At 45.2% G+C, this 25,528-nt stretch overlaps 1 protein-coding gene and 1 long non-coding RNA gene across 3 annotated transcripts; both read left to right on the plus strand.

Moving 5' to 3' along the window:
* Positions 1–288: 288 nt before the first annotated feature.
* On the plus strand, positions 289–2,331 carry LOC135410345 (uncharacterized). The gene is made up of 3 exons (XR_010428640.1): positions 289–986; positions 1,248–1,328; positions 2,243–2,331. It is a non-coding gene; the product is annotated as an uncharacterized LOC135410345 (long non-coding RNA).
* A 4,314-nt stretch (positions 2,332–6,645) lies between these two features.
* SIK1 (salt inducible kinase 1) lies at positions 6,646–20,069 on the plus strand. 2 transcript variants are annotated; one of them, XM_064646981.1, is made up of 14 exons: positions 6,651–6,779; positions 6,878–7,100; positions 7,838–7,954; positions 10,573–10,636; positions 10,844–11,005; positions 11,287–11,411; positions 11,524–11,647; positions 12,607–12,830; positions 13,072–13,221; positions 13,869–13,991; positions 14,239–14,464; positions 15,152–15,427; positions 15,964–16,195; positions 16,990–17,524. In XM_064646981.1, the coding sequence occupies exons 2-14, from the start codon at positions 6,957–6,959 to the stop codon at positions 17,408–17,410; spliced, it is 2,388 nt and encodes a 795-aa protein (XP_064503051.1). In that variant the 5' UTR covers positions 6,651–6,779; positions 6,878–6,956; the 3' UTR covers positions 17,411–17,524. The 2 variants fall into 2 exon arrangements, with proteins under 2 accessions (XP_064503049.1, XP_064503051.1); XM_064646979.1 differs by having other exon boundaries at positions 6,646–7,100; positions 16,990–20,069.
* The last annotated feature ends 5,459 nt before the right edge of the window (positions 20,070–25,528 follow it).

Consider the following 25,528-nt stretch of genomic DNA (forward strand, 5'->3'; position numbering starts at 1 on the left):
ATAGGGTGACAGTGGTATGACTGAGTGTCCCAACTCCTGCTTGACAGCTCAGGACCCAAGCAGGGCAGATCATCCCTACCCCAGCACTGCTTCTTTACACAACCAGCCTTCCCACAGTGGTGTCAGTGGGTTTTCTTCCCTTGCCATTTCAAGGGGTTTCCAGCACTGCTTCCCTGCTGCTTGTTGTTTCCTTCTCACCCTGTCCATAGCCTCTTCAGTCTTGGGACCCTTTCAACCTTCATCTCTGTCTGGGGCCCTGGGAGGACTGACAGCTTCAGATTACAGCCGTGTGCACAGCAGTCAGCAGGGAGGACGCTGGCACAGAGAAGGGGAAGGATAATTTCACAGGAATCAAATCCCCTGTCAAACGGATCGTGGACATGCCTCCCTGCCACCTCTGCTCTCATATCTGATGTCTACTCGGCACTTGTTTTTTGCTTTGGAAGCTGCCAGCTTCCGACTGATCCTACACTGCTAAACCTCCCTGACCAGGTGTGGCCTAAAAAAAAACCCAAACAACAAAGCAACACACAAGCTACTACAGTGTGTGGGATGTTTCAGGGAGCAGTGAGAAGCAACACAAGCTCTCAACAGAAACTGCTGGCACAGAGTGGCAAAGCTTTGGGAGCAGCAGAAAGCAGCTGACTCCGTTTGACCTGCCTCTCTGTCCACACTCCAGCCAGGAGTGGGAGGGCTAACATTAAATTACAAGCCCAGAAAGCCCAGCCTGTGAACAAATCACATATAAGAGCTGCCTATTGTATAAATTGTGTTAAACCCTGTATGTACACAGCTATACTTACACCAGCTGTAAGATTAACGTTATTCACTTAATTTCAGTGTGAAGGTTGGCCTTGCAGTTAAAGCACTTTGCCAGAGCTCAGGACACAGAAATGTGTTTCACCTCTGACACAGACTTGCTGCATCACTACCATGGGCAAGACACTTCATCCTGTAGTCTTTCTGCCCTCCCAGTAGTAAAGGAGGTACAGTAAATGGGGGAAATTACATCTTTTCCTTACCTGTTGTCTCTTTTGTCTGTGAAGATTGTACAGTCTTGGTGGAAAAACGCCATTTCCAAATTTGTCTGTAAGCATCTGATTTCCAGGTGGTTCTGCCCCAGGAAGGTGTCTACCTGGCTAATATGCCAAGAGTAAAAGTAACTTAAGATTAATGTACTCAGCCCCAGAGGTTTTTGATCCTCTTTGCTCAATACATTTTGATAGAATACATGTTCTGCCTTACAGGATATCTTGCAGATGGATGTTTTAAGAGGTGTAAACAAAATGACTTTCAGTTAAATTTAAATGGGCACGGTTGGATTACAGGTCTGTAGTCACTTTTACTACTTTCACCACCTTTGGTCATTAAGCTTAAACAATTGGAAAAAAACGCTAATTCAAAAGCCATTGTTCAGTGCTAGTTGTTCAGCTTCTGCATTTTATTTACCCTGGGCAATGGAAATAACCTATCCCACTTCTCTTTTTTACATAACTTTTTCATGGGTTTGTTGCCAGTTGCCAGTCAGGTTCATGTGCCCCAGCACTATCACAGTGACAAACACAGAAGGGAAATGATTACAATAAAACAGAGGCACTCTCAAGGGCACAGACCACCTTGTTTGTTCAGTGTTTGTATTTCCCCTTACATAAACAAAGACAGTCAGAGCCTTGGTATTAACAGTAGATTTTGTAACACATTATATGTAGGCAAGTAAAGAACCCAAACATACCTGGTGGTGACCCTTTAAAAAGCTATTTCTGAGCCCTAGATAAGGATAAATGGTGAAGAGGAGGTCTATGTCCCTTTATTCTGCAAGACAAGCTCAATGTATTATGTCAGTGAAATGTCATTGTCTCGTTAATTATGGAATGTCATAAACCTTAATGACAAAAGACCACTGTTGTGATCATAATTATGTAACTGTGATGCAATATTATGACCAAAGACATTCCAGTGGTCTGAAATATATTTCTGCATAGCATTGTGGTACCTCAGTAAGGAGATGCTAGCTTTAAAGTATTTTTGCCAAAATTGCAGTGGCAGCCTGGATTTTTTCAATTCAAAGACACTTTGAAGTTGTATTAGAAACAGTCATGCACCATTTTTTCAAGATAATGCTTTTGTCTTTAAAATTAGCCTACAAGTATTTTAGTTGGTTATCTCATCTTCTTTACTTCAAATGTCACTATATTTTTTTTTTTTTGTAATGTGACACCTCCCATTTTACTTTTTTTTCTAGGCCAGAGTCTAACTTGGTGTGACCAGGAACAACACTATTGACTTCAGCAAGGTTTTATTCAATTAAATTGTGTAAAATAGCCTAACAAATATGATTTTCAAAATAATCACACTGTTATTTTCTGGGGAAAAAAACTACAGCTGTACAGTAAATAGTGCCCCAGCAAACCTGCCATACCAATCCAGGCTGACTTCAGCTGTGGAGGGTGAAATGGGTAGAAAGGAATGACTCCACTTCTTGGTTTGTTTTCTTTTTGCCAAGCGAAGAAAGTTGCTATTGTCGTTAGTTTGTTTTGAAACTGATAGAAAATGCTGAGTGAAATGACTAGAGATTGAATTGCTGGAAATATCTGCAAGATGAGTTCTGGAAGGCATCAGTCTCCATGTATATTGCCATACATAGATCATGCCACCCTTAGGGAGGGAGCACATTGCTGCTGCAATGGAAAAACTGAGCAGCTGTATCCTCCCAGCTTCTCTGTCTTCCGAGAGAAATCAAAGGAACATCCTCGTGAATATGCTTTGGAATGTCCTCCTCACTTTCCTCGCTCTTCTACCCTGGTTATGTACAAGCCAGCTCTGTAATTACACCTCTCCCGACCATGGATATCACAGAATCATCCAAGGTGATTCCTCGTTCAGGATATCCGAAACACCAGAGGGCAGCAGAAATGTTAAAGCAGAAACTGCAGAAGCCTCAACCTTCCCAAACAGAAGCACCTCTGTGAAGCGACAGAACACGGTTGTGTAAGAGGTTTGTGATTCCTCCACAGTATTCACAGTGAAAGTGGTAGAAAAACCATGTAAATATGACAGTACCAAAATTGTGCAGTGCTGGTGAAAGCTGTTGTGACACATATGAATGAAAATGGAAGAGGAATACAAAAAGGTTGCCGAGAATAGTAGATGCAGGGGGTCTTTTAACTCTCAGCAAATCATAAAAGTGTTATAACTCTTAAAAATTTGGTGCTCTCTCCTTCACTGCATATGTTAAATGTCCCTTTGCAACAGAGGTCACTTTAAGTACCTTCCACAGGCAGCAACACTTGCTAGTCCTTCTTGCCTCTTCCATCTACTGCAGTTAATTAAAATCAGGATGGTGGATTCTCCTCTGGTGAGGTCTTACACTCTCGAGGCAGTCCTGTGGCACAGGTGTCCACAAGCACCAAATCCAGTCCTCTTCTTCCCATTTGGGAAGAAAGAAATTCTCAGTCCTTTAAAAAGAAATAAAAATGTTGCACTCCTAGCTGGGGCTGTCTTTGAGTGTTCTTTCCAAAAAGACCAGCTCTGTTTGCCATCCTAAAACACTTAATCAATTTCAAATGAAAGCAGCAACTATAATTAAAGGGAGGAAAATCCCACCACAGCAGAGGAGCCATTATTAAGGTAATTTTTTCCTTTATAACTCCTGGGGCACTGTTCACATGCAGCTGCTACTGTATGTGCTGTTTGTGCGTCAGCTTCTCCTCATGAGCTCCACAGAGAATATACTGTTAGCTTAATAATAACAATAATAATAAGTCAGCTTTTCATGTGAGTTATTCAAGGCACTGTGTAAGCACTAATTGAATGCTACAATAGCCTGGGCTGGCTGTGTGCTATTACCCCTTTTACAGCACATGCCATAGCAGTCCCATGACTTGGGTCACACCATGTAAGCAGCTCCTGTCCTTCAGCTCCTGACCACCAGCTCTGCAAGCCACTGCCTCTCCCAGAACCATTCAAGCCCCGCAGACTGCCAGCCTGACTGCTCACAGAAAACAAGCATTGAGACAGCATGATTTTTGTGTATAAAGGAAGTTTGGGGGTTAATTTCAGGTGTTATTTCTCTGTGTTTGTAGGAGAAAGAGCCTGTAGTGTAATTGGCCTGCCAAAGGACTAGCACTAACATTACAGCAGGTAACACAAGCAAAAGAGTTAATGTTATATATATATATATATACGTATATATATGTATATATATATATAGGGAAGCAGGGGAAGTCCTGCTTGCTCCGCTAAAACGTCCTGATGGATCTCTCTCAAGTGCATTGATGACGCACAGCTCACGTATTTGATTTATATAGAGCACCACATTTTCCTCATCCCATCTTTAAATTTACAAAAGCTGACAAAAAGGTCACTTTCCTCCCCTAGTGGGTGCCTCTTTAGGAGTCATCCATGTGCCTTAAGGAGACCACCACCAACATGTGAAAACAATCACAGAATCACAAAATAGTCAGGGTCGGAAGGGACCTCTGGAGATCATCCAGTCCAAGGCAGGGTCACCTGCAGCAGGTGACACAGGAACACATCCAAGTGGGTTTGGAAATGTCTCCAGAGAGGGAGAATTCGAAACCTCCCTGGGTAGCCTGTTCCAGTGCTCTGCCACCCTCCATGTACAGAAGTTATTCCTCATGTTGAGGTGAAACTTCCTGTGTTTTATTTTATGGCCATTGCTCCTCATCCTGTCACTGAGCACCACCGAAAAGTCTGGCATCAACCTCTGACACCCACCTTGGAGATATTTGCATGTATGGATGAGATCCCCTCTAGTCTTCTCTTTGAAGAGATTTTTACTGATTGATTTGAAATCTTCGGTGTGAAGCAGAGCTACATCTCTTCCACCCAAAGCATCACCTTATTTCAAGCAGCCTGACAAATCCAGATTTTGTGTCCCAGGGTGGAAGAGAAGGGTCACCGCCCAGTGTGCCACGGGCTGTGACAGTCAGGTGAGGGGCTCAGACTAAGAGGGACAGTTTTCCAGCTGGAAACCCAACAGATGACTGAATTACCTGCCTGAAAAGAGCCTTGACTGACTGTAATACAGAAGATTACAGATGTGGCTGGCATCATTCAAGACTTATTTTTGTGGCTAAACTGGAATTTTACTCCAAATGTACAAATATTTTAGTCACCTGCTGGGTGAAGGCTGAAGACCTGCCTGTTTGAACCATGTGCATCTGCTGCTTCACATTTGACCTTGAGAGGAGTCTCAGCTTCCAGGATGCTGAGGTTCAATCCCAAACAACCTCTTTCAGCCCTGGTGTGCCAAAGGGAAACTTCCCAAGCCTCACTTTCAGGCTCACCAGACATAATAGTACTGCAGGTATATTTTGAATGTAGCAGTAAGTTGCAATAATATCACAAGGCTGCATGTATATATATATATATATATATATATATATAGGTATATATATATATATAGGACATGGACCTGCTGGAGGGAGCCCAGAGGAGGCCACCAAGATGATTAGAGGGATGGAGCACCTCTCCTCCAAGGAAAGACTGAGAGACAAGAGGGAATGACTTCAAACCTAAAGAGAGTAGGTTCAGGTTCGATATTTGAAAGAAATTCTTTACTATGAGGGTGGCAAGGCACTGGAACAGGTTGCCCAGAGAAGTTGTGGCTGCCCCATCCCTGGAAGTGTTCAAGACCTGGTGGGATGGGGCTCTGAGCAACCTGGTCTTTCGAAGGTGTCCCTGCCCATGGCAGGGGGCTTGGAACAAGATAACCTTTACAGTCCCTTCCAACCCAAACCATTCTATAATTCTAGGATAACATATGGGTTCTTTATTATTACTTGTGTTGCTGCCTGTGCCCAGCTGGTGGACCCAGAGGGCTGCTGTCCCCACACCGGGGTGGCCTCAGCCCTTGAGGGTTGGTCGGCAGCAGCCTCCCCACTCCATCATACCCTGGAAAACACGGGCAGGGAAACCGTCCTTGCACGGGGGAAGGCGGGTCAGTGTCCCACCGCCGGCACTGCTGCGAAGGGTGGGCGTTCACAGGGATTAGGGATAAATGTCCCCCGCAGCTCTGCAGCCGCACTTTTCCTCCTGCCACCTGGACTGTCCCTGTCGGTGTCCCCGACACACGGGGCTGGGAATGCCTCTGTAGCTGCGGACAGCGGAACCCGGCACCCCCGCCGGGGGTCACCGGGGGTCAGCAGGGCCAGGTGCTGCCTCCGGGCCGGCGCGGTGGTCGCAGCCGCGCTGCGGGGACGCGACGTCGGGAGCGGGGAGCGACCCCGGCGGGAGGATGGGATGGGGCGGGGTGGGCAGGAGACCCCGACGACCCCCCCACCCCTCACCCCATCCCACCCCATCCCTCCCTCCCTCCGCCCTGACGTCACCGCCCCCCCGGGTCTCCCGGGCGACGGCTCCATCAGCGCCCGCGTCAGCGCCGCCCGTTCCCTGGCAACGTCCCGGTGCCTTCGCTCCCCTTCAGCCCCGCGCCCGGGACCGCGTCCTTCTGGCGTCAAAGTGACGTCAATGGGCCCGTCTCGGCTTTCGGCGGTGGGCGGGGGGAAGGAGGCGGGCGGGGAGGCAGGGAAGGCGGGGTGTGCGTGGATGGAGGAGGGCGCCGGGAAAGGGCGGGGGGCCGGGACATCCCGCGTGGTCCCGCCTGCCCCCCGGTGCGCGCACACACACAGACACACAGACACACACACACACACAGGCTCACACGCTCACAACACACACCCGCCCGCACACGCACCCGCGCCCGCACACCCTGCGCCGCACACAACGCATCGCACCGACCCGCACCGCACCGCCAGGTACGGCCGCTCCGGCGGGCAAGAGCGGGACTGCCGGCGGCTCCGTCGGGGCTCCGGGGCGGGGACAGCCCGTGTGAGCCGTGCCGGGTTCCGTGCAGGTGCGAGCAGCCCGGGGCAGCGCGGATGCTCCCGTCCTAAAGGCGCGGCGAGCGCTGCCCGCGCCCCCCGCCCTGAGCCATGGTGATCATGTCAGAGTACGGCTCCGCGCCCGCGGCCGCGCAGCGGCCCCTGCGAGTCGGCTTCTACGACATCGAGAGGACCCTGGGGAAAGGCAACTTCGCCGTGGTCAAGCTGGCCCGGCACAGGGTGACCAAGACGCAGGTGGGTGCGCTGGAGGTCCGGGGATGGCGGTGGGAACGCGGCGGCTCCGCGGAGCTGCGGAACCCGCGGCTGATGCGGCTCCTCCTCTGAGGATCTTCAAGTTTTCCCGCTGTGTGTAAAATTAAAACCGAGCGAGAATATATGTGAAAAACCAACCTCAAAACACCCCATTTTCTGAGTGTTACGGTAGCTTCGTTGAATCACACTCAGTTTGCTGAAAAGCCCGACACATTAAGGGTCCTCGAAAGACTTTTTGTGGGTTTAGTTTTTTTCTCATTCAAGAACAAAGAACTTGGGGTGTTATTCGCAGAAATAATTTATTAATGGGTAGTGCAGACGTTTCTATATTTCTAGTGCATGTTTAAATCGTATCAGTCACCACAGTAGGAAATAGTCTGTTAGAGGAATCTGTTTTTCACTGGCATGGGACGGATTAAAAGATTTGCAGAATCCTGTCCAGTGCTAATTTCTGCAGTTCTGTTCACTACCTTATGTGTAATCCTTTGACGTAGAAAAGAAAAACGAAAACGTTCTGTGTCGGGAATTCTGTGTGGTTCAGAAAAACAGAATCAGCTTTGTCAAGTCCATACTTAAAAAACTACTTTAAAAGCTACTTTACTTGGATTTTGTAAGTGGCGTGTCTGTGCTGGGGGTGTCTTTTTTATTTTTTTTTTAAAGGTATCTGGACAGTGAGAGTACCTATTTTGTAATACCTGGGGTTGTTTTTAAATCTGCAGGTTGCAATAAAAATAATAGACAAAACAAGGTTAGACCCAAGCAATCTGGAGAAGATTTATAGAGAAGTTCAGATAATGAAGCTTTTGAATCATCCCCACATTATCAAGCTATATCAGGTAAGAGTTCAGCTTTGGAGTGCAGCATGTAGATGAGGTATACTTATGGTCTTCTCTTGCACATGGTTTTTACATCTAATATTTGCAGAGAGAACGCATATTGAAATATTTTTCGAAAACCATTTGAAATAAGAGGGGTATTTTAAAATTCTTCAGTCTTTGAACAAGACCCTGGTACATTAGACAGCTTTTTGACAAAATGCACTGTAAAATTTACAGTTTAAACCAGGCTGATGTTTGTTTCGGATCGCGGAGCAGGTTATCTGAACTTCTATGATTAACTTGGCTTTCCTATCTCCTCTGCTTTTTTAGTTTAGAAGACTGGAACTTGTTACGTGCTTTTGATAAGAGGAAGGCTTAAACTCGTGTAGGGTGGTAGAGAAGGAAGCACATAAGTTGAGTTTGCCTTAAGTGGAAGGGATTTAAACCAACAACAATTAAACCTAATTAATCTAAGTAGAAATTCTAAGTGAAATTCTAATTTAAGAATTAAATTAGTAAAAAAATTAAAAGGCAGTAAATGTCGGTATATCTTAGAATATACTAAAAAATGGCCTGTTTGGTTATTCTTTTCCACTTTGTGTAGTTTTGAAAGTGAATTTTAAATATCTGTGACCTTGTAGAGTTTCATAACATGAATTTTGTTGTAGAGCTGTTCAGTTTCTGCACTAATGGGTGATTTTAACCATAGGAACAAATTATTGTGTTGTGCAGAAAACAGGATCACAAGGATCACGAGGACTGCTTTGCAAATTCTAAATATTCGATCTAATTAGCCTTTGGTGTAAGTTCCTCTTAATCATCTTAAATAACGCCATGTGGATTTAAGAAGAAGATGATAGAACAGTTTGGGTTGAAAGGGACCTTTAAAGGTCATCTAGTCCAAGCCTGTGCTGTGAGCAGGGATGAGGTATCAGCTTGTCTGGACCTGTCTGGAAGGGCAGTGGGGAGAGAGGGGGACGTGGATGAAGCAGCAGGTCTGAAAGTCTGTGTGGAGTAGTAAATACTATTATCAGCTGTGATCTTACCGTTGGGCTTGTTAGCTTAAAAAGAAATTAAAAAAAAAAAAGTTTAATTAACATGTAAGGCTGAAGAGCCAGTAAGGCAGGTGCTTTGGCAAGGCATTATTTCTGAAGACCTTGACACACATGCAGTGTTTGTATTTGTAGTATTAACCATCATAACAAAAGTGGTTCTGTGTTAACAGCTGACGTCATGGCTGCCCATGGGGCAGCATAGGATACACAGAAACATTCTAACAGTTCGGTTGATTTCATTTCAGTGGAATGATGTGGGTGAAAATACTATTTTGAAGCATTTAGGAAAGCAGGTTAAATTCCATCTAGTTGAACCACTTCACTTGATGGAGCAAATGACGTTGGTAGTGGACCATAATTTCTTTTCAGTGAAGTTTTCTTTTCTTTGTTGTTGTAACTGATGCTTCACCTGTTTGGTGGAGGCTGAGAAGCAGGGATGGAATTAGATGACATACCAATGTAGGGTGTGCGTTCTTGTATTATTTCATCATTGTTTTAGTTTCAGCACCGCGTCTTAATTTCATCCAGCTGGCAACTTTCCCAGAACACTTTCCTTCAGTTTTTTAAACTGGGAACCTCTCTTCCTTTGCTCCCTGTTTGTTTATTTTCATTTCGTGTCTGTGTGTACTTGCAGAGAGGGGAGGACAAGAGTCTTTGAAAAAGGTTACATGTTAGGACCCTGGAAATTACAGCCTTTGAAGTAGTATTGACGCTTTTTCTTCTTGATTGTTAACCTGTTGTGAGCCTCCCGGTTCCAAAACAAAGTATCTGCTCCTTGAGAGGGAAATGTTTCCGGGGAAATGTTGTTTTTTTAAAATCTGAAACGCAGCATTTGAAAGGTGTGCTGTGGTAACTGAAGATGAATTTGGAAATGCTCAGCACTTCTCATTCATCATTAAGGTTTTGGTTCTTCTTTTTTTTTTCCTCCAAAGGAGAAAATTGTGAAATATCAAAGCAAGTTGATACTAGATTGATAGGTGAACTCTGGCTGATACATTGACAGTTGTTGATGTGCATCAAGCACTGCTGTTACACAAACAGCAGCCTGTTGTCACTTGCACAGGAGGCTGGACGTGTCTCTGCCAACTCCAAACGGGAGCGGGGGATTTGATCTTCCTTCTTGATTTGTCCAAGTTGCAGCTATTTCTGCTGATCTGAGCCCCCACTAGCCCTGAAACAAAGACAACTTTAGATAAAGTGTTCTTTGCACATTCAAAATACATCAAATGAAGTGTAAAACTGTATGTGAGTATTTTAGCAAAAGAGGAGTTCAGGGAAGTGTGTGGAATTATCGAAATGCTCATCTATTACCGTATGGAGATTAGGTGGCATGGTAATGGTGAGAAGAACAATGGCCTGAGAAGCCATTGTGTAGTGTAGGCACATAAGGATTGATTTGTTATCTTTTTCATTACCAGTGTGCTTGGAGAGAACACTGTGGTGCAAAATTAGCTGCCTTTACTGCCAGCTGCTGCAGCAACTAAAAAACTGAACTGATATGTGCGAGAATACACGTAGAAAAATGAATGAAATTACAGACCTCTGCTGTTTTTTAAATCATGTCCTTTTGTGTCTTCACAGGTTATGGAGACAAAGGATATGCTGTACATTGTTACTGAGTTTGCAAAGAATGGAGAAATGTTTGGTAAGTCCTCACTGCTGGATCTAGCAGTTCTTTAGATTTAGAAATCTTTGCTTTATTGTCGTAATTCCTGAGTTACAGATATATTCTGATTGAAAACCCAGGGTTGGCATTATCAGCTGTCGAACAGCAAGCACAGCACCTGCAGGATTATGAAAAATTTCCTCCAGGCGTTTCTAAATCCTGTGCCTCTTTGGTTTTGTCTTGCAGATCACCTGACCTCCAATGGGCACTTGAGTGAAAGTGAAGCGCGGAAGAAGTTCTGGCAGATTCTTTCAGCAGTGGAATATTGCCACAGCCACCACATAGTGCACAGGGATCTCAAAACAGAGAACCTTCTGCTAGATGCTAACATGAATATCAAGTTAGCAGGTAATAAGAAATATTACCTATTACACTCTATAAACAACACTAGGCATGTAGTCAAATTTAGTATGCCTAGGATGATCCTGTAAATGTATTTATAACTGAAAATAAAACAAAGGTTGCTGATATTTCTCAGAACATGCTTTCCAAACAGAAGAAAATAGCTTAAATGAATAGGCAGAGAACAAAACAACACATCCGTTCCTTTCTCTACATCTTTTGCTACTTCTGAAATATTAGTATGTGATTGAATGTTGTCTCACCCCAGACTTTTACCGTCATTTCAGACTTTGGCTTTGGAAACTTCTACAAGTCGGGAGAGCCCCTCTCCACTTGGTGTGGAAGCCCACCCTATGCAGCTCCAGAAGTTTTTGAAGGCAAAGAATATGAAGGACCTCACCTTGACATATGGGTGAGCTTGCTATTCATCAGAAACCGCATTTCACTGCGTGAGGGTCTGTGGGCTTCCAAAATCATTGTTTTTCCTGGAGTCACTCATATGCTGTGCTGTTTTCTGTTGACAGAGCCTTGGGGTGGTACTGTATGTCCTTGTCTGCGGTTCTCTGCCTTTTGATGGACCCAATTTGCCAACTCTGAGGCAAAGAGTGCTGGAGGGGCGGTTCCGCATCCCATACTTCATGTCCGAAGGTGCTTTTTTCCAGACCCTTAATGTTAGAACAGGTCCTACAAATAAAAGAATAGCTGCCCTGTTTGCAGCTGGGAATTACTTTATGTAGCCAGTGATTTCTGTGGGGCGGCACTTAGAGCTGAGGGGCTGGTTGCACACTTTTTCTTTTCTGGGATCTGCTTTATGGTGCATCTAAAAGGTTGGCGTTTCCTTTCTTAGAGTATCCCTATGGATTACAAAAATACCTGACATCCTAGCTGGAGAAATAATCACTCACAAAAGAGAGAAAACAGGATTTTAATGAGGCTAGCCTGCAGTGCTGAGATGGGTGTAGTTCTAAGATATTTTAACTATGCAGAAGGGGTGTATTCCAGTGTGACTGTGCTGCCAAGGAGAGCAGAAATAGTGGGACTTAGCACTGTTTCTTGAGCACTCCCAACAGTCTGAGAAAAAGGAACTGAAGATTATTATCACCTCTCTCTGATTTGATGTCAAAACAAGTGAACACGCCTCTGTCTTCACGTGAAAATTATCTTATGAAGTCTGACCTTTATCATTTATAGCCATGAACAGCTTTGATTTCCTGGTTATAAATGAATAAGCAGTATATGTGGATAAGGAAGTTGTATGTCATGGGGTTCTGTACTAAATTCCCACCTATTTTATGTGGATGTAACAACATTAAACTTGCATCCTCTCAAAACTAGCTCTTGTGTAAGGTGCAAGGCCACCTGAAACGTGCCAATACCCAGTACAGCCTAATTTCCTGCAGTGACATGTTGCTTTTGTGGTATATGTGGGGACATCTCTTGTGCTGTTTGGAATATCTGATGGTCAGACCAGGCATCAGCTGCTCAGAAACCTTTAATTCGTGTTTTCACAGACATCACACACTGTTGCTGGGAAGGGTTCTTAGCAGTGACCTGGGGCTGGGCTGTTGTTTTTACGCCTCGCTCATGAGTTTGTCTTTGTCATCCAGACTGTGAAACACTAATCCGGCGGATGTTGGTTGTGGACCCAACCAAGCGGATAACCATTTCCCAGATAAAGCAGCACAAGTGGATGCAAGCTGACCCATCCCTTCAGCAGCAGCAGTCCTTGTCCTTCTCCATGCAAAACTACAACTCCAACCTGGGTGACTACAACGAGCAGGTCCTTGGGATCATGCAAACGCTTGGCATCGACAGGCAGAGGACTGTGGAGGTGAGAAGTGCTTGCCTGTAGATACATCTTCAGTGACTACCTAAATTCCAGTGGTGCAGTCATATGTGTGTCATGCAGTGACTGGCCTTGATCCGGTGTCACAGCATAGTAAAATCTTCACTGCCCTCCTGGATTTTTGCTTGATTTTTGAGTGTGCTGTTACGAGGCACAAGTGACGAGTTTTGGCTGCCTGTGTCCTGAGTGACCTGTAACTCAAAAGGGTCCTTTCAATGTCTTCCAGTCTCTGCAGAACAGCAGCTACAACCATTTTGCCGCAATTTATTACCTGCTCTTGGAGCGCCTCAAGGAGTATCGGAGCAGCCAGTTGTCCAGTCGTCCGGCAACCGGCCGCCAGCAACGGCCCAGGAGCTCCGAGATCAGCAATGTTGAGGTGAGGAAAGGCACTTGCTTACTGGGAAGATGTGTCCTTTGGATCTGCTTTTTTCTGTTGCTTGCTACGGGAAAGTACAAGGTTGTCACTGTCAGGCTTCTTGAAAAACCAGTCCTGGTATTGGTGCCCTCTGACAGGACACAGCCTGCTGTTCTTCAGGCGGAGGCTGACTGAATACTAATGGCCTGTTTCCTAAGAAGCGACCGTGGGTCGTGGGCCAAAGAATAGTCTGCCTCCAGTGCAGGTCATTAATGAGCCAGAAGACCTGACTTCTCATTTTTTGTCCTCTTGGGCATGGCTCGGTAACACTTCTTTGTTACATAACCTGTAGGATCCTCAGAAGTACTCCATGAGTCAGTTTGTGTGTTTCTCTGACATTCTTTTTCTTTTCCTCACTCCCCCTCCCTTTGAAGTGTGGTCTGGGTGCCTTTTCAAATGGCACTTCCAGTTAAATTGCCTAACTTAGCAGAAGGAGTTCTGTGTTTGTGTTGGCATTGATGGATTAGCTTTGTTAATTTTCATAGGAAGTATGAAGAAAAAGCTTGCAGGGAAGGTGGCTCTGAAATTCTTGGAGCCTCCAATGTCTCAAAAGTCACGTGGAACTGCAGTGTATGTGATGGCTTCTGTGCACCACTCTCTTTCTCCAGATGCCTCAGGACAGTCTCTCTAGCGAAACCCTGCGATCATCTCTGCTTTACCAGCAACCTCAGAGCCTGATTCAGCCATCCTTGCAGGCAGAAATGGACTGTGACATAAGCAATCCATTACAGGTTGGTGTTCTCAGCTAAACTGTGTGCTATTTTCTTTCCCCTCCCATTGTTCTGCTAATCCAAAACAATGGGGGTTGTGACTGTTGTTCTCTCCCTCCGATCTTTCGTTTGGCATTTGGGCCTGGTGTCACTGGAGCCTCTCAGACAATACTCCTATTGAAGGCATGAAGGACTGTGAAGAGTGTTAAAAAGGTAGTGCAGAAATAAGCAAAACACCCTTAAGTCTGTGATGTGCCGTGTTTTTCAGCCTGTGTTCTTCCCTGTGGACACCAACTTCAACGGGCTCTTCCGGAACCGCTCCATCTCCCCCAACAGCCTGCTGGAGACCACCATCAGTGAAGAAGTAAGGCAAGAGAAGGAGCTGGAGGATGAAATCAAGGCATATGACCACCCCATCCGCATCCCTAGCAACACCAGCAGGAGGCACACGCTGGCCGAAGTGACCACCCATTTCTACCAGCATGCCCCTCCATGTAAGTAAGTCTGGGAGAGATGAAGGGTGTCCATAGGCAGAGGAAAAGAACAGAGAAGGAATGCCATAGAGGCCAAATGCCCAGGGAGTATGTGCTGATTTTACCTTGACTGGGATAGGAAAGCCCAGAAAAGAGGTCTGTACTCTGCCCTCCGCAGTCCTATCTTCCCACAGATAAGCATAACCCTTAAAGAAGAGAAGCTGTGCTGTTGTGTTTTATCTAAATCACTTCAGCAGGGGGCATTCTTATAAGCAGGACAAAAGCCTTGTCTGCTTGCTCCTGCTGTTGTTCCAGGGGAGGAGAGAGTGCCTGAACTTAACAAAAAACACATTAACTGTGTTTGGTACATACTCGGGCCCTGTGAACCACCCAAACCAGCACAACCGTTCACAAGACAGTAATCCTGGTGTTGCTCAAGAGACACTGTGTGCCTGATCCAGCATAGCCTGGTGAGGCTGGAGTTGCTGGCAGAGCCCTGCCAGCTGGACGGGAGCCCAAACTAAGGTTATTTGTTGATGACCCCTTGCTGGAGTCAAACCCTGCAACAACACGAGTTACTGGACACCTCTCCAGCTCGCACCTGCTTATTAGTGCCAGTGTAGGTGGGCAGGAGGCTCTGATGTCATGTTCGTTCCTTCCCGTACTCATCTTGGGAATGCTCTTTCTCTCCTTCCTTCCCCTCCGTAGGTATAGTCATTTCCTCTTCTGCCAGCCCCACAGAGGGAACTAGTTCAGACAGCTGCCTTACTTCATCTTCAAATGACAGCTCAGTGGCCCTGAGCAGCTGTTTGGCAGGTCAGGTAATGACGGGGAGCCCGGCCACAGTGAGGATGACGTCGCCCTTCCTAACTTCCCAGTCTGACGCTCCGGTGTTACAAGCCCAGGGCTCCATGGGAGGTGCTTCTCTCCTGCCTGTCAGCTTCCAAGAAGGAAGGCGAGCATCTGATACCTCATTAACTCAAGGTAATGCCTTCCTTGCTTCGTTGCTGGGGAATTGCAGCCTTCCAACAGCCTCTAGGAAAGGGCAGGATGCAGGGATACTTGCTTGTCCGTGTCGGTGTTACGCTGAGGCCGGACGTTCTGCCTCTTGTATTCATGGTCCCTGAAGGAAGGTTGGGTGCCCTGAGGGAGGTGCCTAGAGGAAAGGTTCTCAGATACTGATTCAGCCTACCCATGGAGATATTTCTGCTGCCGTGAGTGGGATGGCAGGCTCCACCTTCCTCCTAAAATACGGAGTGCACAACGTCATGATTTCTGTCAGGTTTCTCCTTTGCCATGTGTGTCTATCTCCAGCTGTCCCAACCCCTGTTGTGTCACCTAAATCCTGCCCTGACCATCAGGCAGAGGAGTGGACGTGAACTGAAGAGTCATGGTCTCCTCTAGCCCTGTTCTCACTCACATGAAGGCAGCTGCCCTCTAGAAAGGCTGATCTGTAAAGTGTGCTCCTAGGCAAATGCTGAGGGGGATTAAAGTGCATTTCTTTTCCTCGTGTCCCACAGGCTTGAAGGCTTTTAGGCAGCAGCTGCGGAAGAACGCTCGAGCCAAGGGGTTTCTCGGCTTGAATAAAATCAAAGGCTTTGCTCGGCAGGTGTGTCAGTCCTCCTCCTCTCGGGCAGCAAGGAGTGGCATGAGCCCCTTCCAACACACGCAGCCCAACACCTGCATGTACAGCAGCAGTGGGAGCAGCAGAGAGGGGAGAAGCCTCCTGGAGGAGGTGCTGCAGCAGCAGAGGTGAGGGAGGAGCTTTCCTGTTTTCGATGGGTTTACTTTGGTTTGGGGTAAGCGAGGAGGAGTAAAGCCAAAGAGTTTGGGGGTTTGGTCGCTGGGGATTCCTATCCTCCACCTTTGCTGTGTGGCAGCAGGTAAAACTGCTTGGCTTCCTTTGTGGCTTCCTGCCCTGGCTACGTAACACAGGACGTGCAATTCCACTTAGAAAATCTCAACGTCCAAATATTTGGAGGTTGCTGAATTCAGGAGCAATTTGGTATTGTGGGGGGAAAGCACTGCCTCTCCCCATTGCAAGCTGTGTTTTTCTTTGTTAGTTTTGGGAATGATTTCTTTCCTTCTCTGCCTCCTCCTGTAATTTTCTCATGGCAAGGAAGCGAGACCTTGTAATTTGGAAAAGTTACAGGCCACAAAGGAGGCACAGTTCCAGTGGCCTCAAATGTCATGTGTGGTGGCACCTCTTCATTCCCATAGAAGCAAGATGGAAAATTGAGCTTCCGGTTTATCTGCATACGTTGTCTCTGGAACATCTATTATTAGCTGGCCAAATGGTGACTAGATAAACTTTCTGGTGATAGTGGTCCCTTCCAGCCTGAGGAAAAGCCAAGTGAAAACAGGTTGGCCTGGCATGGGCAGCTTGATTTGATTGGACTGACTGGGTAAGGAGAGGTTTGATAGAGAGAAGGAAACAAAGGGGAAAATTATGGTCAGTGTTAGGGGAAAGAAACGGAGGAGAAAGGCATTAAACCATCCTAGCAATGTAAATTAACCTCTTCCACCCTGGCATTTTTTTTTTTCAGAATGCTCCAGTTCCAGCATCACCAACTACTCCAGACAGCTTGTCCCCAAACTCCTCAGGCACCTGCAGCGAACGGCGTCCCCTCCTCAGAGAGCCCAGGTACCTGCAAGGCGTCCAACTCCATCCTGCTGTCAGAGCTGCGAAGAGAGAACTCCTTTGAGCTGGCCTTTGCTGGCAGCAGCCAGCTGCTCCAACCTCATTTCTTCGGTGTGAGCGTCTCCCCGGTGTCCTCGGCCGCTCACCTGCTGGACACGCACCTGTACATCAGCAGCAACGCCTCCCCCGTGGGCACCACCTTCTCCCAGCAGCAGAGTTTCTCTGTGCAGTCCCCGGGCTACGACGCCGTTGCTCTGCAACACGGGGACTGTGAGATGGAGGACCTGACTTCCAGCCAGCTTGGGAAGTTCGTCCTGGTCAAATGAGAGCCCTGGCTGCTCCTGCGGGGAAGGAACTTTTCGCCGCTGTTCCGTGGCTGGCTGGCGTCGTGTGGACGAGTGACTCTCAGAAGCAATAAATTTTGAAGTATGTGAAGAGGCTGTCTGGCTCAGAAAGCTGGCAACTTTATAGGACTGAAACAAGCAATATGTATGTCTTTTTTGTTTGGTTTTTTTTGGTTTTTTTTTTTTTTTTGCTTCTACTATTCTTGCACTGAACAAATACGAATAGGAACTGAATTTTTTTTAAAGGAAAAATAATGATGGGGAAGATGGGTGGGGCATTTGTGGGGACAGGGAGGGATGTGGTTGGGGAAGAACTCTTCGGTACTGTACTCAAGTCAGACCAATACAGCTCTGCTGTTATGCAAGATTAGCAGCTGTCAGTAGTGGTGACACAGCAGGGAGAGGCTTTTCAAAGAAGGGACCAGAGCCTCCCTTTTTCACAATATTCATTTATGGGTTTGTGAAGATGATTACCTCTTTTAAAGAAAATAAACAGAAAACCAGTGGCATGCAGCATTATGCATTCATAGGAGACAAAAATGGAAGCATTGCCATTTGTTGTTTTTTCTTTCCCTCCTGTTAACACTCGTTTTATTTAAAGGAACCAACATCCCCATTCCACACCTCCCAGATACATACACTTTAAATGAAAACTGTGAACTTCTTGCTTGATACATCAGCTGGAAAAGCTTAACATGCCCTTCTAATTAGTACAGAAGCAGTAACTATTGAAAATGTATTCCTTGATATCAGGATCCAAATTGCATAATGCCTGGTCTTTTGCAGGGATGTTTGTTTGGGAGTGGTGTGTGTCTACATATACACACGTGCACACTTGCATATATTTTGTTGGTCTGGATAATCTTTAGGAATCTTTTTATAAACTCTAAGTTTATTCATATTCTTGCAGAGGCACTGAGGAGGGAAGCAGCAGTACCGGTGGGGTGATGGGAAGGGTTTTCTTTTTAAAAAGTCCCTCCTGGATGTTGACTATGAAGTTGCCTGAGGGGTATTTCTTAGTGCTGCACATTGTTATTTCAGCTGCTAATTATGTTTTTATGCATTTCATTATCAGGGTCCAAACAGAACTGACTCTTGGGGAAATGTGCAATATTGAGGTTATAATTATATATTGACAAAGACAAAAGGAATAGGCTAGAACAGAATTCTACTCTAACAGAGTACAGCTTTTTCTGAACAAAACTGTATTAAAAAGTGAGTAAAACAGCACAATCTTTGGGTGTGTTTGTTTTTGGTTGGTTTGTTTTTGGCATATTAGCAAAATGAGGTTTTGGATTAGATAGGTGTTTTTTCATATGGTTTTTAATGCTGTATATGTATATAAATAGGAAGCAGAAAACTATATAACACTAGTTATTTTTTATATTTTGTAATATGCTTATGTTGTGTTTCTGGTATAAACCCCAACTCCCCTTCTAAGGCAGACCATGACTTCTGTTGGTGTCAATAGAAGTTTTGCTTGGGTATAAAGGGGAGAGCAGGCCGTGCTCCTACAGAAATGAGTCAGGGAGTGCGTGCGAACTTTGGAAGCAGGTGAGCAGACAGTGAGCCAGCTTGGCTGGAAGCTGCCATCTGAATGTCAGAAAATAGCTGCATTCTGTCTAAATGCTTAAAGGACCCATCTCTCTAGTGTGACACAGGGTGCCTTCAAGTTACCTTGGCTTCATGCAACCTGCAGTATTACGCATTTGCAAATAATATAGAGACCTTTTTTTTTGGTTGTTTTGTTGTTTTGTTTGGTTTTTTGTTTTGTTCTGTTCTTCTTTTTTTTTTTTTTTTTTTTAAGAAAAAAGCCAAAGACTGACCAGGTTAATTGGTGGGAGTAGGAAGGGTTGAAGATGTCATGTGGCTCTGTCTGTGGCTCTCCATAAACGACCTCTTTATCTGTGTGTTGTACCTGTGTGTCTGTATTGGTGCATGCCCAGCTTGCCACTGCTGCTCCATGGTCTGGAAGCTTCAAAGTGAGAGAAAACTGGTTGAGTTGAACTCCTGTTAATGAGTGGTGCCTTGCAGCAGAGAAAACACCAAAGTCTCATGCTCATTAGTAGTGTGGGTTTAAAACAAACAAACAAACAACCCCTCCAAAAAACCCCAACCCAAAAAAAAAGAGTGCATGGGGATGGCTGAGGAGGAGGGCAAGAAGAAACCAGCTCGTCACAAAGCAGCAACTTTGCCTTCAGTTTTGCAAGGGGTAGCACATGTACTTAAACCACAGAATTTCCTCTTCAATATGTGTTTTGTTTAATGCCATGGATCTAAAGGCCACAGATTCTTTAGTTTCCTGTCCTGAGCAATGACAAGCACTTTACTTTCATAGTATTTTTTTTTTTCTTTTCCAATTGCTGTAGAACCTCTTTGGAATTATTGCTGGAGCAGAAAGAGGTCATTTTAAAAGTCTGGGTTCTTTTGTAGATATCTCGACAGTGCTGTTCTGCAGACTGCAATGCAATAGGGTATTTAAAGACACTACGTGATTGGTTTAATTGAGATGTATATTTTATTTTTTATCATGACCGAACAATCGTTTTATTTCTTATGTTAAAATGAGAGGCGTACACCAAAATGATTAGTTGATGTGTTTTATTTAATATTTAAATAATAAAAAAAAAATGTTTTAAAATCGTTGTCCTGCACATGGTTCTGTGGAGCGACGCTCGCGTAACTCGCACGGTTAAGACCGGTTTTTAAAGCCGAGGTCCGTAGGACGTTCCTGACACTTTCTGTTACGTCCTAAATGAAGAGGAATGGCAGGCTCACAAATCTGATAATGGGATATTGAGCCTTTCGCTGGTAGGCAATCTGTCTGAATCTAACCCAAGTCTGTGGTAATCGGGTTATAAAAGCCAGCAGTAACAGAGATGGTCGAGCGTGGTTTAGTCGTCACCAGATGGGCACTCCCTCCGTGTCACCTTCAGCTGAGAGAGGCCCCAGCCAGATTAAGGCAGTCACTGCAAGAGAGCAAAGGGAAAGAGAGAGGGAGGGAGAGATTCAAGGGGGGCGGGGGGGAGTGGCTTTTCCCTTGTAAAATATAACTCGAGAGTTAAAAAAGCTGCTGAAAAGGCTTTGCATTTCAGCTCATGCACTCAGAATGAGGGGCAAGGAAGGGGTTCACCTGCAAAGGGACCCCCAAAGATTTGCAGGCTTTAGTTTGATCTGGCAAAAACTCAGAAAAAAAAAATTCTTCCAACCAAACAATGGTGGGGTTTTTTAAAAATAAAAAAATTAAAAAATAATTTAAAAAATTGATCCTTATTCTGATGTTTTTATTTCCAAATCACCTACCACATTTTGAAGGAAAGGAGAGTGATGCAAAGGTAAATCCAAAAAGCTAAATAAAAGCTTAGGGGGGAACAGAAGTAATATTTACTTATTTTGCTTTCTAAAGGAGTTGTTTGCTGAGACAGAATTTGTAGAGCTGTCTGTGCATTTGCCAGGACTATTGAACAGGTAAAAAAGTGTCATGCACATGTTTTTCCAGGGTTTTGTTTTCAATGTGACCATCCAAAGCTAGGAATTTTGCAACTCTTAAAATATAATGGAGGTACTCTGAATTGTCTTTTATTAGGTTTTAGTATGACCTCATTTAAGGATAACCCCAACTGCTGTTTTCAACTTGGTTCTCAGGACATTATTTTAAACTCCAGTAATTCTGAGAAATTTGAGAAAGTTGCTTCTTAATGGATGCAGCTCCACCAACTTTCATTGACATCACTGACCCTTGGGTATAGAGGGATCCTGACAGCATCATGATTTCTGTGAAATGGTAGGAAAAACAAGGACAAAGAAACCCTGAGATTTTGGACTCGGCTTCCATGTGTACACTGTTTCACTCTTAGTGCTTTAGTCACTGTCTTCCTGCCTTTCCTCTGAAATCTGTTTCTGCTCCTGTTTACAGCATTTGTTTTTGTCTTTAACATCTCTCAAGATGCTGTTTTTCTTGGCTTCATTTCTCACATTACAACTTGGTACCTAGTTCCTTTCCTTTCCTTCCCAGCCCAGGATCAGTGTTTTTTCCCTGCCTTTCAGATGGAACAGATGCTGGCAAGTTTAGCACAACCCCAGAAGTGAATGATCAAAACTTGTTGGTTTTTTTGTTGAGTTGTTTTGTTTTTTTTTTAAAAGGAAATGCTTAGAGCTGGCAGAAGATGCCAGACTGGCAGTAATGAAAAACACAGGCTGTTTTTGCACTCAGAAAGCCGAGCACAGACACCGAGCTGAGCACTTTGGTGCCAGTGCGGTCCAGGCACGGGAGCAAGGGATTCTCACCTGCCCCTCTCCTCCTGCCCTCTGACAGGTGATGCATAACTCAAACCCCAGATCCACGACCTTCTCCTTCGCTGTGTCCAGCACAGCAGTCACCCCTCAGTGAGGAAAGGAATTCCTTGTGGAAAAAGCCACCCTTGTGTAATCTCGGCCTGTGTCAGCTGGGAAGGAGAAGCAGCAGAAGGGAAGAGCAGTTGAGTGTACGAAATTATGGGGCAGGAGATGGGAAGTGATCGGTGCTTCCTTTTTACTCACCCTGCAAAGTGAGAATAAGGCACACGTCATGCAACGAGGGAGAATTAATTTAAGACTGATAAAAGGAAATATGTGCCCCGGGAGGACATTGCTTCAAATGCGCTTGCTGGCTTATTTCATGACTGCTAACTACTTTTAGTGGTGACAGTTAAATCAATGATAAAGGTAATCCACTGTCATGGTTTATGGATTTAGCAGAGCAGCTGTGGGAGATCAGGAAAGAGCTGGCCTTCGATATAGACTACCAGGGGCATGATAGATTTTTAGGACAGAAATGCATTTCTCCCAAGGCATCAGATATTAGCGCCTGCCAAAGGCAAAACTTTCATGTGAGGTGAACGAACGTGATCATTACCTGCAATAAATTCCAGTTTCTTAATAAACATTTCGTATACAATGTCTTATGCAGTGATAGTGGCTCAGACCAAGGGCCCAGCTAATCAGGCAGCTCATTTCAGCAGCAGACTCTGAGGTAAAGGGTGTAAGGACAGGGCAAGCATAGCACAATTCCTTTGTGGTATTACCAGCTCAGTAGAGAGCAGACTGTGGTTGAGAGAATTTTTGACTGGCATCTGGGTCATTGTGTTTAACAGCTGCAGATGGGTCGAGCCTCCAAGAATTTGGCTAACCCCTTTTGGAATTGTTTTATAATTCTGGCCTTCACAGCATCCTGTGGCAACAAGTGTCATAATTCAATTTTGCATTGTGTGAAAGAAGTACTTCCTTTTCTTTGCATTAGACATCCAGATTGGGTTGTGCTGCCTTTCCCTTGTGATAGAAGACACAACAAGTAATGATCTCCTGTTCACACTTCCAGACTGCTCATGAGTTGTCAGGATCTCTCTCACATCCCTCCTCAGTTGAGGTGACCAAGAACTCTGCTGTAGTCAGCCTGCCAGCCTACAGAAACCATTAAATGTTCCTGTGCCACCTCTTCTGTATCTTCGTGGGTTCTTCTACATCCTCCTCAGTGTATGCAGGGCTGCACCCTGTGTTTGAGTCAGCATACCCCAGAAGGAGTCACTTTCTCACTCTCTCATCATTCTCTAGTCATTCTTAAGGCTCTTTTTTGCATTTTTGATGCCTGTTGAGCTGGAGTTTTCAGCAAACTCCGTGACTGAGGTTTCCTTCCTGCCTGATGTTAACTTGGATGGTTTTGTATGGCTTGGGTTGGCATTTCTCACTCTCCTCACTTTTAATTTGCTGCTGGCAAATTTCATAGGTTATTTCACCATCCTGTCATTCAGTTTTCTGAGATTTATCTCTACCTGGTTGCAGCTGGACTTTTTACGAGTATGTCGAGTTGCTCAGATCTTGACATGAATGGGTTTGCAATGCCTGAGCTCTCACTCAACAAACTCTGCTCTTTCCCATTCTATCTAAGCTACTCTGTTCTTTGTTATACTTTCTGTCAAAAAGCCTTGTCTGGCTTTCCAGCCCACAGGTCTCTGGATGACCTCTAAAAGCCCTTTTTAAGAATGAATGTAACATTTGCCACCTTCCATTCCTGTGGTGCCTCGCCATTTCAACAGCTGCTGTGGTATTGTGCTGAATAGGTCAGCAGTTTCAAGTCTGAGTTCCCTCAGAGCTCTTGAGTGAAACCGTCTGGTCCCAGCAATCTGCTAATATTACTTTTTATTGTTTTATCCTAAAATCTCTTCTACTGACACTTGGAGTTTTGGAGAGTTTCTGAGGCTCGTCCCCTCTGCAGCTGGAGTGGGACATGAAGTGGAGCAGAACCACCACGAGAGAATGGATGGGTCTGCAGGGCCAGAGGCTGAGCACACAGACCACGTGTCCCTTTTGAACCTCAAAGAGGTGACAAAGCCATGACAGACGAGTGGGCACCAGAGAGTGCCCAGATCAGCCCAGCAGGCCCCTTGTTGTGCCCTGCAGGGATGACCAAGCCTTTCTCCCTTCCCCGTGTTTACAGACGTGGAGTTGAATTTATGGATCTCTTCCTCAGCTGATGTAAACTGGAGTTGCTAAATCAAAGCTAATGCAGCGACGCTGCTTTATGATATAAACATTATTAACAGCACATTAAGGCTCCAATGTCCAGAGCCACACAATCTCATCCTTTGTTTCTTCAGCCACTGAGGCAGTGAATTTAGGTTCATTATTTTTGATGGAGCTTTTCCTGTACCATGCTGGGGTGCTTTTTTAGTTCTTCTGTCTTACATCCCTTTCTGCTACCCTGGGCAACTGTTTTGGTTTTTTTTTTTTTTTTTAACAGTCCTTGGTTTATTCTGTGACAAGAAAAATATCTTACTCAAGAGCTGGAAGGGATTTTAGAAATTCTAGCTAAGTATCTTTTTTTTTTTTGTCCATCCTTGCTGATCATTTCTTTCCCCTTTCCTGGTAAGGTAACATGATGTTATCATTTGGTGAGCTCGTCTACACACTCAATAGGCAGGTGGGTATTTAGGGCTTCTCACACCCATTATCCCCAGGCACCTGTTGGATTTCCAAACAGATCTCCTGCAAGCAACATCTTGCAAAAATCGAGCTTTAAACCTTCGTGTTCATGCCAGAAAAAAATAAAAAATGAAAAAGGAAAGTCATTAATCATTTGATATTAGCTGCTTTTTTCTGCTTGCCTAACAGGATTACTCTCATATTTGCTGGGATATATTCACACTTTCTGTTCTTTGGACCCAGTAAAAGTAGTTGTGCAGTGGTCAGCTAAGTGTCTTCTTGGGTTTTTCCTGCTCAACCCTTGTATGGTAGCAGATGATTTTATTGAAAATACAAAATTAGATTTCTGGGAACACTTATGCACATGCCTTTGAAATCCATTTTCCATGAAAATTTTTGTTCTCTGCTGTGAAAAGTGAGCACAACAGGAACGAGGACATGGAGACACCAAATTGACTGCAATGCTGGACAGATCAGACAGATATTTATATGACTCTTACTGCTTTCCCTTTATTGGTATGTCTGAGAAAAACCGGGGTACTCAGTTTTGGGCTAGGGAGGTTAAAAACTCCCCGTGCACTTTGAATTCAATGACATATAGAAGCGAAATGGTGTCTCTCTGCCCTGGAGGGAGGAAAGGCTTCTCTATGGATTAGTTGAGGTAAGATGGTTTTAAAAGGCTACAGCTATGTCTTCATAATGACTTTGACAGGGAAATGTGGCTTTGGTTCTTAATTACTCAGATCTTTATTGTAAATCACCAAAGATAGACTTGATGAGTCGTAGGCATCCAAAGGATGTGGCCCAGTGGGTTGTGTTCCCATGAGAGTGGTGGGAAGCAGAGAGGAACAGGAGATCTGACAGGACTGATGACTTCAGTGACTTGAGGCCACTTGGCCCACTTTGCACTCTGCTTCTTGGAAGGAGGTCCCATTCAGCAGAGTCCAAGGTGCTCCCCAGAGGGAAGGGAAGAGATACTGTGTTTCAGCCTGGGAAGACGAACATCAGAGCTGCAGGAGGGAAACAGGAATCCTGGTCTCCCCCTCATGCCCACTGTTGGTGGAAGCAGCTCTCTGGACAGCTTTTGTGCCTTTGATATTGGTGTGTCTTCTACTGCCAGTCAACCTGTCACCAACTGCACAG

This window comes from Pseudopipra pipra, chromosome 2 (assembly GCF_036250125.1).
Source record: "Pseudopipra pipra isolate bDixPip1 chromosome 2, bDixPip1.hap1, whole genome shotgun sequence".
NCBI classification, from domain to species: Eukaryota; Metazoa; Chordata; class Aves; order Passeriformes; family Pipridae; genus Pseudopipra; species Pseudopipra pipra.